Raw genomic sequence first — 14,772 nt, 5'->3', positions numbered from 1 at the left:
TACTGGAAAGCGACTATTATGAGCAATGCTTATGAAAAGGGTCGAATATTTGACCCTTTTCATAAGCTTTCGTTATGAAAAGGTTCAATATTCTCCAGTTTGAAGATGAAAAGTGTCAAATATTCTCCAGTTTGAATGTCGCTAGTAATATATCGATTAAACCATTAGTGCGTTCACGTAGCTCTGGTAAAGTAGATGACAAACTGTGGTTCTTAGGTATATGCGAAACTTGCGAGTGTTGAAATATCAATAAGATATATTCATCCGATAGTTTCCTCGCCTACCGGCTGGCTATTGACATATGCAGATAAAGAGCTAGTCGAACAACTAGTGATATAGGTATCGCCATATTGATGTACGAACAGATTTTGATCAATAACTCCGGTTGCAAGTAAATCCGTGATGTGATTTAGAATGCAAGCGTAATTCGAAGCAATGGGTGAGAGCTGAGATAAAGGTGGGATGACGAGTCGACGTGAAAGAAGTGTGAGAGCAAGCAGGTTGTGATGGTGAAGTTAAATAGGTACAAAGTGCTCCGGACAACAGTTGAAGAGCAGTCAATGAAACGAATAAACGAGGACAAAAAACTAAAAGAGAAACAAAAATATCATAGCCGGATACCCGATGAGGCGAACAAGAGCGAGCGAAGCTTAAACGTTCATGACCTTGGTAGCTCAGTAAAAGGTGGAGGGAGGTCGGCGGATCCGTAAGCAGAACGACAACGTGGCACTTTATAAACGTGTAGCACCTCGTTTTATAAACATTTCACTGAATATATCTCAAAGTTTAGGCAGCTATAATATCTCGAACTAAACACTCAGAACCACGTAAAATTGTATTTTCATATAAAATCTCTCGCCAGATTAAATTTATTGATAAGTTGAATCTGCCGTCAGTTACGGTTTTAGCGTGGTTACCTAATGGAGAGCTTTGAAAAGTACATACGAGGTGTTTCTTTTTAAAGGTGACCTGAGGAGGTTTCTGAGATAGCCTACATATGGCGGTAACTCACTCTGCGGGCTCTAAACATCCTAGAAATTCAGCCAGGACGACATGCGACCAATGAAAACGCAAAAATTTCGTTGAGATTGCAAGCGCTTTTATCATAAGATATATGTGCTTTTGTAGATGATAAAAACAAATAAGATGGGACATAATACTTCAATAATTGTCCCAAAAACAGCACACTATAAGTTTTTTTTTTTCCTTCTTTTTTTTGGGGAGTGATGTGTTCGGTCGTCAGCTCTTGAGCGCGCGCTCACTGGGATGAATCGTACAGTCTAAAAAAAGTCTGTGCGTCTATTTTCATGCGCAACACTCGGAGAACCAATCAGCGCGACTCACGGTGGCAGCTCACCGAACGATGATGCCGAAACATATGTTTAGACCAAAAAAGTCGCGCTGATTGGTTCTCCGAGTGTTGCGCATGAAAATAGACGCACAGACCTTTTTTAGAGTGTAGTCCGGGCTGAAGGGCTAACAAGCCGCGGGCATTCGAGATATCACTCCGCGGTTCCACCGGTCGGAGGCGCGAGGATCCTTAGCTCGCTATTGGCTGACAGTGGCCCTTGTTTCGGAACATGCTCCTCCCATCGCCGGAGATAAAGTCGGTGTGTTGCGATTTTCGGTTACCTCATTAATAGGGAAATCGGCCGCCTATCGTCATGATTTAGAGATTTCTAGGATGCTTAGAGCCAGCAGAGTGAGTTATCGCCATATTTAGGCCATCTCAGATACCTCTTCGGGGCACTTTGAAGCTTAACCGATTTGTATTAAAAGTTTACATTAATGCGATTTGTGCAGGTGAGTTATACGGCCAGAGGGGCATAGTATAGGGGGCTAATCGTAACGATCAGTCGGCTAATTAGTTAAAAAATTTTCATTAACTTTTTAATTATTGGAAGTAAGTATATGCTTCTAAATAAAAACTTGCTGAGCGGCATCGAAAACCACGAATTCAGTCAACATTAGAAAGACCTAAAGCACGTGGGAAGCACAGTAGAGCGCTACAGTTACCACTCGTGCCGCAGGAGCAAGGCTACCGCTGCGATAACGCGCCCGCCTGGTTCTTCCGTCTCTTATCATCCGGGTTTTCTCGCCGCCAGCTTCGTACCTGCTGCACGACTGGTAAGCTTAGACCACTACTACAATGTACTTCACTACTGCGCTTCCAACGCGCTCAAATTCTTTCTAAAATATTACCAATATAGTTGTTTTCGGTGATGCTGAGCAAGTTTCTAAGGTAAATTATTTGTTCAATATAACTAATGAAAAAAGTTAATTCACAAATTTTGCTTATTATTCGACTTACCGCGACGATTAACCTTATATATTATGTCCATTTGACCGCATAACTCACCTGCACAAAGCGCGTTAATGTAACTTTCACAGATTATTAAAAAAAAAAAAAAAACTCTTAAGCGTAAAAAAAAAAAACCCATCCATGTCCCGCTTTTTGTTTGGTACATGTATTGTAAAATATGAGAAGCATAAACCGGGGTCATCATTAAAAGTAGACATAATTATACCATATTTATATCTCCATTGATTCAAGAGAAAGGCCTTACCATCCATGTCCAGTCGTTGGGCTTTGCAATGGTTCCTCCGACAATTCTTGTTTTGAAATTAAGTCCACACGCTGCAAAGAAATGGAAAGAAAGAAAAAAAAGAAAAACGTGCGGAAATGTGAGGCATTGTATGTGACGTCACTGGATTTCTATACCGGAAGCTGCGAATTCTGCTCTTTGATCAAGTTGGAAGTCAGACGCACTGTTTCTTCGCCGGGTCACACGTCCGAATTCGTGTTGCACGTGTTCGGACGTGAAACACAGCCGATGAAAAGCGTAACACACTCGTATGGAGCATTCGTAATGCATGAATCAATAAAAAATCATAATGGTAATATGCATCATTTTTTATAAATATAGACAATCGGTGTTAATATAACATTTGTACTGATACGGGTTTTAATGTGAAAGCATTAACTATCCCATAGAGCGGAGCCGGCAGCTTCTGTAACCGCGAAAAAACGCAAAATAAATGCCCATTCTCCCATTGGCTGAGCAAAACGGCTCCTAGATAGCCATTGGCTGCCGCTGCTCTCATGTCAGGCCATAGTCTCCTCAATATAAAGGAGGCTATGGTCAGGCGTTACCGAGGCGAGGGCTGCTGCCGTTTCACGAGAGCGCGCGCTCATCCGCCGCTCTCGTGTCAGGCGTTGCCGGAGGGGGGGGCCGCTTTTGCTCTTCTCGGCGCCAAAGAACATGGCGGCGCCTGAGGCGTCTATATCATCGGCGGCCGCAACCTCGGCAGTAGTGAAAAATGGCCGACCACGCAGTACTCCCCAGACGAACTAAGGGAGCGGAAGAACGACATTCATGCTTTCGCATTCACAACTCATAAGTGCTTAGGTGTCCTTGGAAATTTTTAGAGAGCAGCTCTTAGGTGATCGCTTCCGGGTTGAGCGGCCGCGTCGTCGGCGTGGACGTAACAGCGTGTTGCATTATGGGACGTTTCTCATAATGACGTCACACGTGACGTCAAGTGTGACGTCAGGAGAATAAAATTTTCCCGTTAAATTTGGCGGAAATGTACTTCGCTAAATTTAGCGGGACGTTTTTTTATAATTGGGGAGTTTTCGCAGACCGCGTTTCCCCCTCTGCTAAGCTTTCCGCAACAAAGAAGCCGCTACGGCGCCTGCGCGCCGATGGCCATGACTGTAGAGCTTCAGGTATCGTAGCGGGTTAGGAGAGCGCTGCGGGACGGCGAAAACGATCTACGAAAACTCCCTAATGACGTCACACGTGATGTCACGTGTGACGTCGTATTGGGAACGTCTCGCTAAATTTAGCGGAACAATTTCCCCACTACATTTAGCGGGAAATTTTTCGCTAAATTTAGCGGGAAATTTAGCTAAAATTTTCCACTAAACGGGAGGAAAGCAGGAGAGGAGGATGGGAAGGCAGGAGGGGCAGGAAGGGCATACCGTCCCTTCCGTACCCTCCTCTCCTCCTCCTCAAGAGCTGTGCTCCAATTCGGCATTACAGATAATAGTAAACGTCTTTAATTTTCTTTCTTTTAAATATCTTGTTAATACATAAGATTGGTGTTATATATTCACATTAGATTGTTACCAACATATGTATATATGTGTACACACAACGCCATTCGGGTAGCACTTCAGTTTTCTCTAAGTTCTTGTATCATTTTAAGCGGGAGAACAAATTCCGATAGAACATACCTTGATATTTTTATGAACGCACTTGGGCCTTAACGTTTATGGGCTATAAACAAAATGGACATAAGGCTATTCTGTAAATTATTTTAATCTGCTTACACATATTGCAATGGCAAAAACATTATATTTGAGGAACTTAATCTGATCAAGTATTACCTGACCCGATAAAATAGGTGCTTAAACTACCGATAACATGGCATACTTCCAGTAAAACAAACATCGCGTAATGGTACGAAAAAATTTTACAGCCGAAAAACAATATAGTGTACTCACAGGTGAGCAGCTGAGATAATCCATTGGGGATGGGCGGCGGTGGTTTGCTGGGATCCCTCGGGGGCCTCGGGGCTTGACGAGAAGGAGGCGGTTGCTGCACGGGGGCTTCTTCTTCATCGTCCGGAAAATGAATGGGCGCATTCACGCTGGGGCTCTTAGACGGAGGCTTTTGAACCTGCGGGAGCTGCTGAACCGGCGGAGGCTGCTGAACCGGTGGAGGCTGCTGAACCGGTGGAGGCTGCTGAACCGGTGGAGGCTGCACCGGTTTTGGTTGCACCGGTGGCTGCACAGGCGGTTGGACGGGAGGAACGCCACCGTGAGGTTCCACGTCTTCATAAAACGGCGGTCTTTGAGGTCCGTTCGGGGGGCCGCCATTGCCATCCGGGAACTGTTCAGGGGGCGGATGATGTGGCTGTGGTCCATGTGGCCCGGGCCCCTGGTGATGCGGTATCTGGGGCGGACCTTGAGGTTGTGGGGGGTCGTAGTCGTCGTAATCAGGAGCCCGGCTCGGCGGAGGCGCTTGGTTCTGGTTGATTCCTAATATTCCCGACAGGATGGGGAACAACGGTTTCTTCTGGCCTCCACCACCGAAGAATTCGTCGGGACAGCAGACGCCCAGATGACGATTGCTGATCCGACAGCTGTAACTGAGGAAGATGTCGAAGTTCTCCAGAAAGGCTGGGAGCACGCAGTCCTTGACATAACGGCACTTTCCGGGGCCTTGTGTGGGCGTCGTGCAGATTTGAAACTGCCTCAGTGTCGAGATGAGGGGACCAAAGAAGGAACTGCGCGATCTGGGCAGGTTGAAGTCGTGACCCGAGTTCTGCACGTTCCTGATGAACGAGTTGATGGTGCCTTGGTCTTTGATGGGAGATCCGTGGATGAGGTGTGGCGCCTGGGGACCTTGATTCTGATTTCCTTGGGATCCGAACTGAGATGGCGGCTTGCCTAGGTCGAGAAGAGGTTTGAAAAGCGACCCTAGAATGCCTTGAAGGAAGGAAGCAACAACGGACGAGCCGTTTTCTGAAACATCGCTTCACGCTTCGCGAACGGGCACTCAGTCAGTGTCATCAATAATGTAAATCACGTTGTTGTTGTTTTTTGTTGTAAGGTTTACCCGGTTTGCTAAACAATACGAATTCAACCCGCTTCTTTCAAATTACGGAGAGACGGGACAAGGAAAGATTCTTCTGAAAGGAACCATAAAATATCTCCTGGTTTGAGGTATTACCAATATTACGCGGAGTGACACGAACACACTAGTATGTAAGGGTAATGCAAACTAAAATCTTTATTTCCGGTTTTCATTTTGAAATTCCAAAATACCCTACTGAAAAACCCACAAAAAGTTTTCGCCATCTAGATTATTAAACTGTAAATCTATCTAAATTCTGAAGTGGCGCCATACGCCACTTCAGGCAGAACACGCTACCGGTTCACATCAGAGCTGTACTAGCCAAGCATATGTACGAACACCCCAAACTCCACGTTTTCCTAGAGTAGATACCAGGTCACCAAGGGATCGAAGGGAACGCTCTAGCCCACGAGCTCGCCCGCGACCATGCCCCCCGGGGCCCTCCGACTCCCTGGCCGCAGGACTACGACCCGTACGATCATAGAAAGATCCTACACAAGGAGCGCACCCGTGCACTTAAAGAACTCAGGCATAATAACACATCACTAAGATCTCCATCACGTATGCTCAACAGAGAGGATGCCACCATCATACGTAGAGCACAAACAGGCACGCTCCTTACGCTACACCACAAGCACCATATCTCAGGAGCGCCAGGTACGCCCAGATGCAGAAGTTGTGGAGGCTACCCGAACAATGAGCACCAATTATGGGCTTGCACAGGCGTCATACCAGCCAGAAAAGCCATCATAAGCAGGTTGCCACCTGCACATCGCCCCCAGAGCTGGGAGGATTGGATTAACCCCCCTCCTGAGTATGAGCCTACCCGTTGGCCCCTCCTGGTCCAGCACGTGAAAAGCACCCTGGACGAGGAGTGGTGACCAAAGCAAGCATCGGACTGGATGCAATAAAGATGTTTGTTCTCTCTCTCTCTCTCTGTCTGGATTTTAGGTTTTCGGAAATTATTCCTTTCTCTGCAAACTGAATTTCAGGTTTCCAGAAACAATTCCAGTTAGATTTCCAGTTCCAAAATCTATATTCTGAAAAGTCATACTGCTTTCTCGGTAGGGTAAGAGCTGAAATTACTTTTTCCTTTCTCCCTCTGCTCCCTCAGTTTGATCTCTAACTTTATCGTGATGCGTCCACGGACCCAAACAGTGACACCTCTTGTCCCCAAAACACGACAGTTGAATGCATTTAATCAATTGGCCTGAGCATTCAGTCATTGCTTAGCTTGCGCTCGGATGCACCCAGAAATGTACACAAGCCGCTACAAGTAACGCATTCCTTTACCTAGTTACTTTTTTCGGTAAAAAATTAACGACTTAATTACTTTTCAAGTGAAGGAATACGTAAGGTATTTTTGTTACTTTTAATAGAGTAACAAGTAACGGCGTATAGTTGTTTCTGGGGCATCGTGTACAACACCGATAAAAAATATAATTATCACTCCAGCTCGCTCTTGGGGTTTTCATGGCGGAAAAAACGCTACACAGACAACAAAAATGTGTGCACAAAGTTGTTATAGAGACAGTTACTGAACGAATGCTTTAATAAACAAGGAATTAATAATTATGCGCGATATTGGAAGGCGGCTTAAAAACGGCACAGTTGGTAACGAGGAAGAAACGCGCGGTACCTTCGAGCTAAAGTAACGTATTCATTTTAAATCCGAGTAATGAGTAACGCACACAAGTTACTTTTTGAGCGAGTAACGAGTAACAATATTTAGTCACTTATTTCGCTTCAGTGACGTGTACATGTCTGGGTGCACCTAATCATACGGAGGAGGGTGGGGAGACTGGGACTTCGTGGGTCGGCGAATATTCGGATTCACGTTTGTTGTCAACAACCGAGCGCTTTCATCATTCCATGCACGTGGCTGCGACGAAGACTGGCGGCAAGCCCAAAACACTCCCAGAATACGTGGCAGCTTGTTTTGGCCACGACCTGTAGAGGTAAATGCTGCTCCGTATTTTTTTTTTTTTATAGTCTCCAGATTCACCTAGAACATCGTACATTTTGAACAGCTGCAGTCCCAAGAGTATTTCACGGAAGTCCCTTTAATCATATAAACTATTAGTACCTGGTAGCAATGATAACATGGAGGACATACTCCTAGGGTCACTAAGAGCTTAAGAAACGCCAGGTGTGGATTGTTATATTGACGCTTCTTGCTTCGACAATAGGCCCCTTTCAAAAGTGCGCGCCAACCTCAGTCCGCCATTGCTTGGTCACGCACTCGGATCATGTACTGGACCCAACTAAGGGCTGCGTGAGCGTTCGGCATGAACTCGCTTCAGTTAGCGTCAACGTTACTAGAACAAATCAGTTGGGGAACTGCAATAGAGCCTGCTTTGAGAAAGTGGCTCCGATCCGCACCCGAGAACCGAACTAAAGGCGATCCAACGCCGCCATTTCTCCCGCAGCGGCCATTCCGGGAACCACACGGCTGCACGTATTGGTTCAAATCGAGCCGCACAAGAACCGGTGGCGTCATCTCGCAGCGTTATTTTGCAGTAGATATATAAATGAACTTTCATGTTTTAACTTGTCGCCAAAGGGTGGCGCTCTTATCGTATTTAGTTTGGTCTCGGTGGACGCGAGCGATCCGGGTTTCAAGTGTGAGTCTCCCAACTGAGTGTTTTAGTAACGTTGGCTCGCAATGGAAACGGCTGGCGCCATCTATGTCTGCTGGGCTGTGGAACGCCTCCTGAGCATCCGCTGTTGCTCTGTAGCGCGTACGTCAGAGGCCACGCACACGTCCGCAGTTAGTGACTTCAGCGGCAGCTTTTCACTTCGGGCTTTTCACTCAGCAGCTTATCACCTGGCTGAAAAACGCTGAGTCACCGAGCTGTGGACGCGTGCGCAGCGTCTCATATAGCACACAATGGAGCAACAGCGCATGCTCAGAAGGTGTTCCACAGTAGAGCAGACAAAATACGGCAGCGGCAGAATTCGCTTTTTTTCGGAAAGGTCTTTGAATTTAAGCCCAACCGCAGCCGCCGCTATACGACTCGATGGATCCAATCAAGCAGAGTCAAAAGTGCATCATCACCGCGCTCATTGTCTTTCTGGGCTCGCCATCGTCGGCTAAACCAATCGCGCGCCGAAAGAAAGAAAGAAAAGCGCAGGATTTTGGCGCCTTTCACCGTGCCTGATTGGTGTCGTAAGTTACATAGTAAACGCCACAAGATGATGTGCATCGTGACGATTCATTTTTTAGCGCTGCTTGATTTTCCCGATCGGATCGTGGAGTCGGCTAAGTGCAACGGACTACAGAAACATCGTTCCTATCGGAGCCGTGTCCGATGTTTTCACCCGGCTTACCTTCCCGTTTACTCCGCACGAGGCTCGTGGGGTGGCTTCCGCCGGCGCTTGTCGTGTTCACGAGGCATACCAGGACCGCTGCGCTCAGAAGTCCAATCCGCATGCTCATGGTTTCGAACCTGAGACGAAACCAAAATGAACCAGAGGCTCTTTCCTCCTTTAGCCCCGACACGTCCTCAAAACGTTGGCGCTTTCTTCCGACCTCTCGATACGCTTTTGGCGGCTAGGCACAAAAGCTAGTTTCCAAGGTTAAGGTGCTTTGTGTTTCTGTTTCGCTTTCTGGGCTGCCAACTGTTTTCACCTTGCGGACCGGGGCCGTCCCATCCTCAAGGACTGTCTACGTTGCGCGGCAGCGTCAGACGTGATTGAACAATTACTACGTCGGACCTGACGCTAGGCTGCTTTGCGTTGGCTTTGGAGGAAATGCCAATGCATAATTTGTCTAACACGTGACGAATGCCTCGAGGCTGCCTCAGATTGCGTGAACCTTTTTGCGTGCTTAGATTTCTGTAGGTGTCTAAAAGACGCCCTTGAATCTAGTTGTCTGACACACGGCAGAATTCCTTTTCATTTCTGCGTGGCAGCTAAAATCATTCTAAATCATTCCGCAAGAATGGCACCTGAAGTATTAATATTGTGTGGAGACGGGCGGCACGGTGTTGACGGTGTTCACATTACTTGAAGACAAATCGAATGAAATCCAGATTTTTGGCTATCGAGTCAAGGCCCACAAAAGGGTAAAACGTGAAAATCTTACAAATGCCCAACGAAAGCAAGTGATGTCATTATTTTTCGTTATGCGCGTAGGTTTAGCTCAAGAGTTTTACATTCTACGAGCACGTTCTCCCTGACGCACTTCTTGAATTGCTAATCCGCGCGACCTCGGGACGAAATATTCGCGAGAAATTCCTTCCTTCAGCGTCAGACCGCAAGTGCGTCACACGTGCCCGTTTTCTTCAAAACTGCGGTTTTGTAAAATACAACTGTACCTCTACGATGTATATATGTATGAAGAGTATCGGCAGTCTCTAGCAGTCACTTATTCACCAATATTTTTACTTTTTTTGTATTAATGAACAGCTTTCTTTCTCAAGCAACAATGTTCAAAGTTCTGCGCAGCAGAACATCCTATGCTACATCCACCCAATTTGCGAACGCACTTGAGTATATAATTTAGCTGTCAAAAAGTAGCAAGAAACTTTCTTTTGGAACATATCTGGTAGTTCTGTTTCTAAATTATATCTAGTCATTCATTCTTTTTTATGTTAAAGTCAACATGCGATATTCTGTGACGCGCTACAAGGAGATTCTGTGCCTTCGAGTAACGAAATGATTATCCACGTCAACGAGCTATAAATACAATTACATTTCAAAACACTTTCCTTACACTCCAAGTGTTGCCGTAAGATTTATCGTAAAAGTCACGCCGTTTAATAATTAAAGATCACTACGCGATGACGCCTGTGCCTTCAATATTCTTGGACAAATTATCGTAGACACTTGCAAGGGAATAACCCTTTCTTAATTTTTATTTTAATACTTCATTCCTGCATGCACGATTCCACACCTGTGGTAAGTGTCATCCTGTTGTATCGTTGTCAATTCAAATTACTCAGAAGAGTACACTTCGGTACCATTTGTCGAATCGTTTATACTTATGCAACTAGCCCACGGGAGTCTCTACCTTACACAGATGTAGAGTATCAGTAGAAATGAAACAATCATTTGGTATTTCATCTAGCATCTACCCCAACCGTACCACCTAAGACATAAAATCACAAAAATCGGCGACTAAAAATTTAGCGGGTTCGTCAATTCCAATAGAAAGAAGAAAAAGACGAGAGAAATACCCGCTATATATGTCAGCACAATGGCATACTCTCAAAAGCAGTGACTCAAATGTAAGGCGCTCTGCCCTTTAGTCGGATCGCCGACCTGCTAGGTTTGTACTGCCTAATGGCAATCTTAAGACTTCCACTAACAAAACCTCCTGCACGTTTACTTTTCCGCAAAGAACGCGACGAAATTAAGTCACATACACTTACGGAGTCGCTCAGACTAATCCTTAGGCGTGGGCTAATATTAAGGCCAAACGGGGTGCGTTCTGTAACGCACGGCATGACAGTTTTCATGACAGTTATCATCACTCACCACTGCAGCGGCATTAGCTAGCGTTACTGCCACCGCTACCAGAGGCGCTGGGCTTCCAACAATTCACGGCCCGCGGAAGCTACGTTCGATCTAACGTCAACACCACGACGCAAACACCGGAAAATTGGCCGACCACGAAAGAAAGGTGTAAACATAAAGTGTAGTTTGTGTGACCCCCCGATTCACACGACATAGCCGCAAGCATCATCATCGCGAGTTGTGCAGGAAAGAAAACCCGCGGAAACTTTCACGACTCTTGTACGCGTTATACGCCTGTACCCCGTTAATAGAAGGAAATGTCGGAACGTCGAGACCCGTTTTACTCGGTACTGCGTAGCTGTGACGCCAAGCTTCGGACCGATACCGTCGTTGTCATTTCGAAGGATAGACCGACTTACCTCTCGTGGCAGGTTTTAGTTATCCTGAAGATAGGGAAAGCAAGCGTCGCACAGCAGAGCGAGCTGTGCGGAAAAGAAGCGATGGCGGCGACGCGTCCTTTGAGGAGCTCCTTCCAGCTCCGCCGTCTCTGGTCCGAAAGAGTCGTTGAGAAGGGTCTCCTCTGGCAGGCGTTAAATTGCGCCGCGTATTCCAGAGGAAGGTCGGTTTCCCCGGGAATTACACAATGTTGTCTAGCGATTTCTCCTGCTTCTTCGAAGGGCTCGCTCCTCCCTACGCGGAAAGAAACCAAGACGCGCCAACGTATGAGAAGAACAAAATACGATAAAAGAAGAAAAAAAAATGCGGGAGATTAACTCGCAAAACACGCGCCCTTCGTCGCCGTTCGTTTTCCTTCCAAAGCCTTTCCCCGGTGTCGCAATTCCTCCGATGAGGCGGGCCTTTGACATTATTTTTTTTATTTTATTTCTTGTCCGTCACGACTCTCTTCTCGACTCATTCACTCGGCTCAGGTTACCTTTCTGTGCCACGGTCGCAGCAACTTCCCCTCGCTTTCTTTGTGACACTGCGTGCCTTGATTTCATTCACTGCGGCCATAAGGATTTGCCCTCTCGTGGTATCGAGAGGTTTCTAGTTTCAGTTTCTGGCGTTTTGTTTATCGCTGGTTTTTCCGCCCTTCCCCCCCCCCCTCCCCCCCCCCCCCCCTCTGCATGCAATTGTGCAATGAGAGGAGAGGTTGCTGACTTTTATCGCCTTTAAAAAGTCATCACAAGGTTTTCAAAAAGGGTGATCGGGTGAACTACGTCAGCTCCCTTGAGAGCCAGAGCCAAGACGAAGATAGACCGTAAATGGGCTCTTATTCCCCAGATCAACCAGATGCTAGCCGTCCATGTAGAGCGGTGGCTACCGCATCGACCTCATTTCTGTGGCTATGTTCTCAGGATCGCCAACTCCAACGGGGCTCAGGCGACGGCAATCCTACGATGCTCAGTTGAGAGGCAGCATTTACTATGATAATCCGGCGCACGCTAGTTTCTCGATAAACTTTTCTGATAATTCACACATTTTGGGAACATTCGTATGATCCGCCCCCCCCCCCCCCCCCCCTTTATTTTATCTCTCGGTTTATTTTAACCACGGAAGTAAATTGTGTAAGGCTCGTCGTGAACACAACGTTCAATGCCGTTAATTGTTGCTATTTAGTTAATCAATAAATATTTTTATCGTTCTTCAGCGCAATTTCTTTCCGGGATTTAAAATAAGTAAGATAGGCTATGCAATCATATACCTATCAGCGTCAAAATGCTAATCCGCCTTATAACTTGCACTGGGCTCATGCCAAACACGCATTTTGCTGTTTACTATCGCGATACATTATGTTATAATATCAGTACCCTATTTTCCGGACTATAGTACGTAATCTATACACGCTTTAAAGTTGAAAATTCACCCGACGGGGACTATCTACAGGTGCAGACTATGCAATGATTAGTTTTTTTCTACATCGTTCACTGTGACAATTCGTGAAGGAATTTATGAGTAACGGACTATATTAAATGTTGATTTAGGTACGATAAAGCTTCTTTGTGAGCTAATACAGTATCATTTGTCAAGGTGCGCTGTGTATGGCACTTTTTTGTGTTCGGACTAGGCACCTAGTGCGGACTATGCACGGGGTGCGGATAACGTACCGGGTGCGGACTATAGTCCCAAAAATGCGGTACTCTTTTTTCATCTTTCTACTATTCTAATGCTAAGATGTATTTTGCTTTCTGTGTTGACGAACCTTTTCTTTTTGAACCCGTCGGTGTCCGTAGTATCGTTTCATTGACAGGAATAGGGGGACAGAAGTTTGTGGGCTGGACTCAAAACCCACTTTGTTTCACGATGCCAATAGTCGCATCCACGGTTCTTACGTGTGGTCGAGTAATGAGCCTTTTTTTTTTAATATGGGGAAAGAGGAAAAGTCAACTTCTTCTCGAGATACCGAGCGCACCAAACGTTATGCCGAAAAACACTTCAGTCTGTGTAAACACACGCTCCATGGACGCCTGAAACTTAATTCCAATGCTCTGCAATCGCGAATTCCGAAAGTGCTGTACATTTTCAGGATACTACCAGAAAAGCATCCGGAGGGGTTCGTTGGATCGACCTATGACTGACCTAGAAATCTGAACCAACAAGCTACGTCTTCGGACTGAATGCGGTTAACTGTCGTCCCAAGGTTAAACAGAGTGCACCTTTCTTTGGCTCCGTGAATAAGCGGACCGCCAGAACCATTTGCATCTTTTCTTTCATCACTTCCATCGTTTTTTGTTTTTTTGTTTTTTTCTTTCGTCTCGATCTTTCATTGTTTGTACTAAGTATAGTGGCCTCAAAACGTTATTTATATATTTGCGTTCAGCTTCCTGAAGTTCGTTCGGCGGCAGGAATCGTCATACTTCGCCGTGACGTCAATTATCACAAACTCTCCATTGTTGCCCGCTCCGTATAAACTTTTTCACCCACAAAGCCGCGGCCACCGAAAAGACCGGTTCGTGGAACTGTGCCAATGCGGGGCCATCCTGCTTCTTTTGTGCGGCACGTAGACCGGGCGCATTGAGACGGTCGGGTATTGCCTCGGGGGCGTGCGCGCCCAGTCAGCCAGGGCGTATTTTCGGTAAGGCATACGCGTATAATACGCAAGGTCGTGAGCGGGTTATCATGGCCCGCTCTTCAGAAACGATGTGACCTAAAACGCGCGCGCTCGGTCAGGTCGCGCCGGGACATAGTTTGCCGGCCTTGTGCCTCAGAATTTCCCCTCAATGCTGTCTCTCCTGTGCGTATGCATCTGCGTCCTTAACGGTTTCAGTGACGGCGTACAGGAACGCCACTTATGCATGAGTGGATCCCAGAATCCAATATTGCTTTTTGGTGTGTGAGATTCATTGCTTGAGGCCTCATCTAGTAAAACGCATTAAAAAGTAGCTATTCAATTTAAAATCACGGTAGAGATATGTTGTACTCAAGTTGCCTTCATGAAAATGAGGTCTGACCCCAATAACGAGGCGATGAACGCAAGTTTTGCACTTTCAATAAATACCGCTTAGAATTATTCTTCAACGTTCGTAACCTATAAATATCGTGTTTGATTTTTTTGGTTTCCTACGTAAGGGAAGTTGCCGTAAAAATTTGAGAAATACATGCAGCGTTCACCTTCTCAACTCCCAGCCAGAACAAGTGGTCACGTGATCTGGAAATTGCAAGCATG

The 14,772-nt window shown here is 46.2% G+C and overlaps 1 protein-coding gene across 2 annotated transcripts in view; it reads right to left on the bottom strand.

Moving 5' to 3' along the window:
- Positions 1-14,772, bottom strand: part of LOC8027684 (serine proteinase stubble) — a 66,547-nt gene that overhangs the window by 14,945 nt on the left and 36,830 nt on the right. The window contains exons 2-5 of one of the 2 annotated variants that reach the window (XM_029990641.4): positions 11,525-11,795; positions 8,976-9,094; positions 4,511-5,497; positions 2,568-2,638 (exon numbers count right to left, since the gene is read on the bottom strand). In XM_029990641.4, the coding sequence (XP_029846501.2) occupies positions 2,568-2,638; positions 4,511-5,497; positions 8,976-9,084 (1,167 nt within the window). In that variant the 5' untranslated portion in view covers positions 9,085-9,094; positions 11,525-11,795. The remainder of the gene's footprint in view (positions 1-2,567; positions 2,639-4,510; positions 5,498-8,975; positions 9,095-11,524; positions 11,796-14,772) is intronic. The other variant, XM_002409183.5, reaches the window with a different exon arrangement.

Source organism: Ixodes scapularis, unplaced genomic scaffold, assembly GCF_016920785.2.
Source record: "Ixodes scapularis isolate PalLabHiFi unplaced genomic scaffold, ASM1692078v2 PGA_scaffold0__279_contigs__length_252992795, whole genome shotgun sequence".
NCBI lineage: Eukaryota > Metazoa > Arthropoda > Arachnida > Ixodida > Ixodidae > Ixodes > Ixodes scapularis.
The sequence above is the reverse complement of the archived record's forward strand: the minus strand, read 5'-3'. Positions and strand labels throughout refer to the sequence as shown.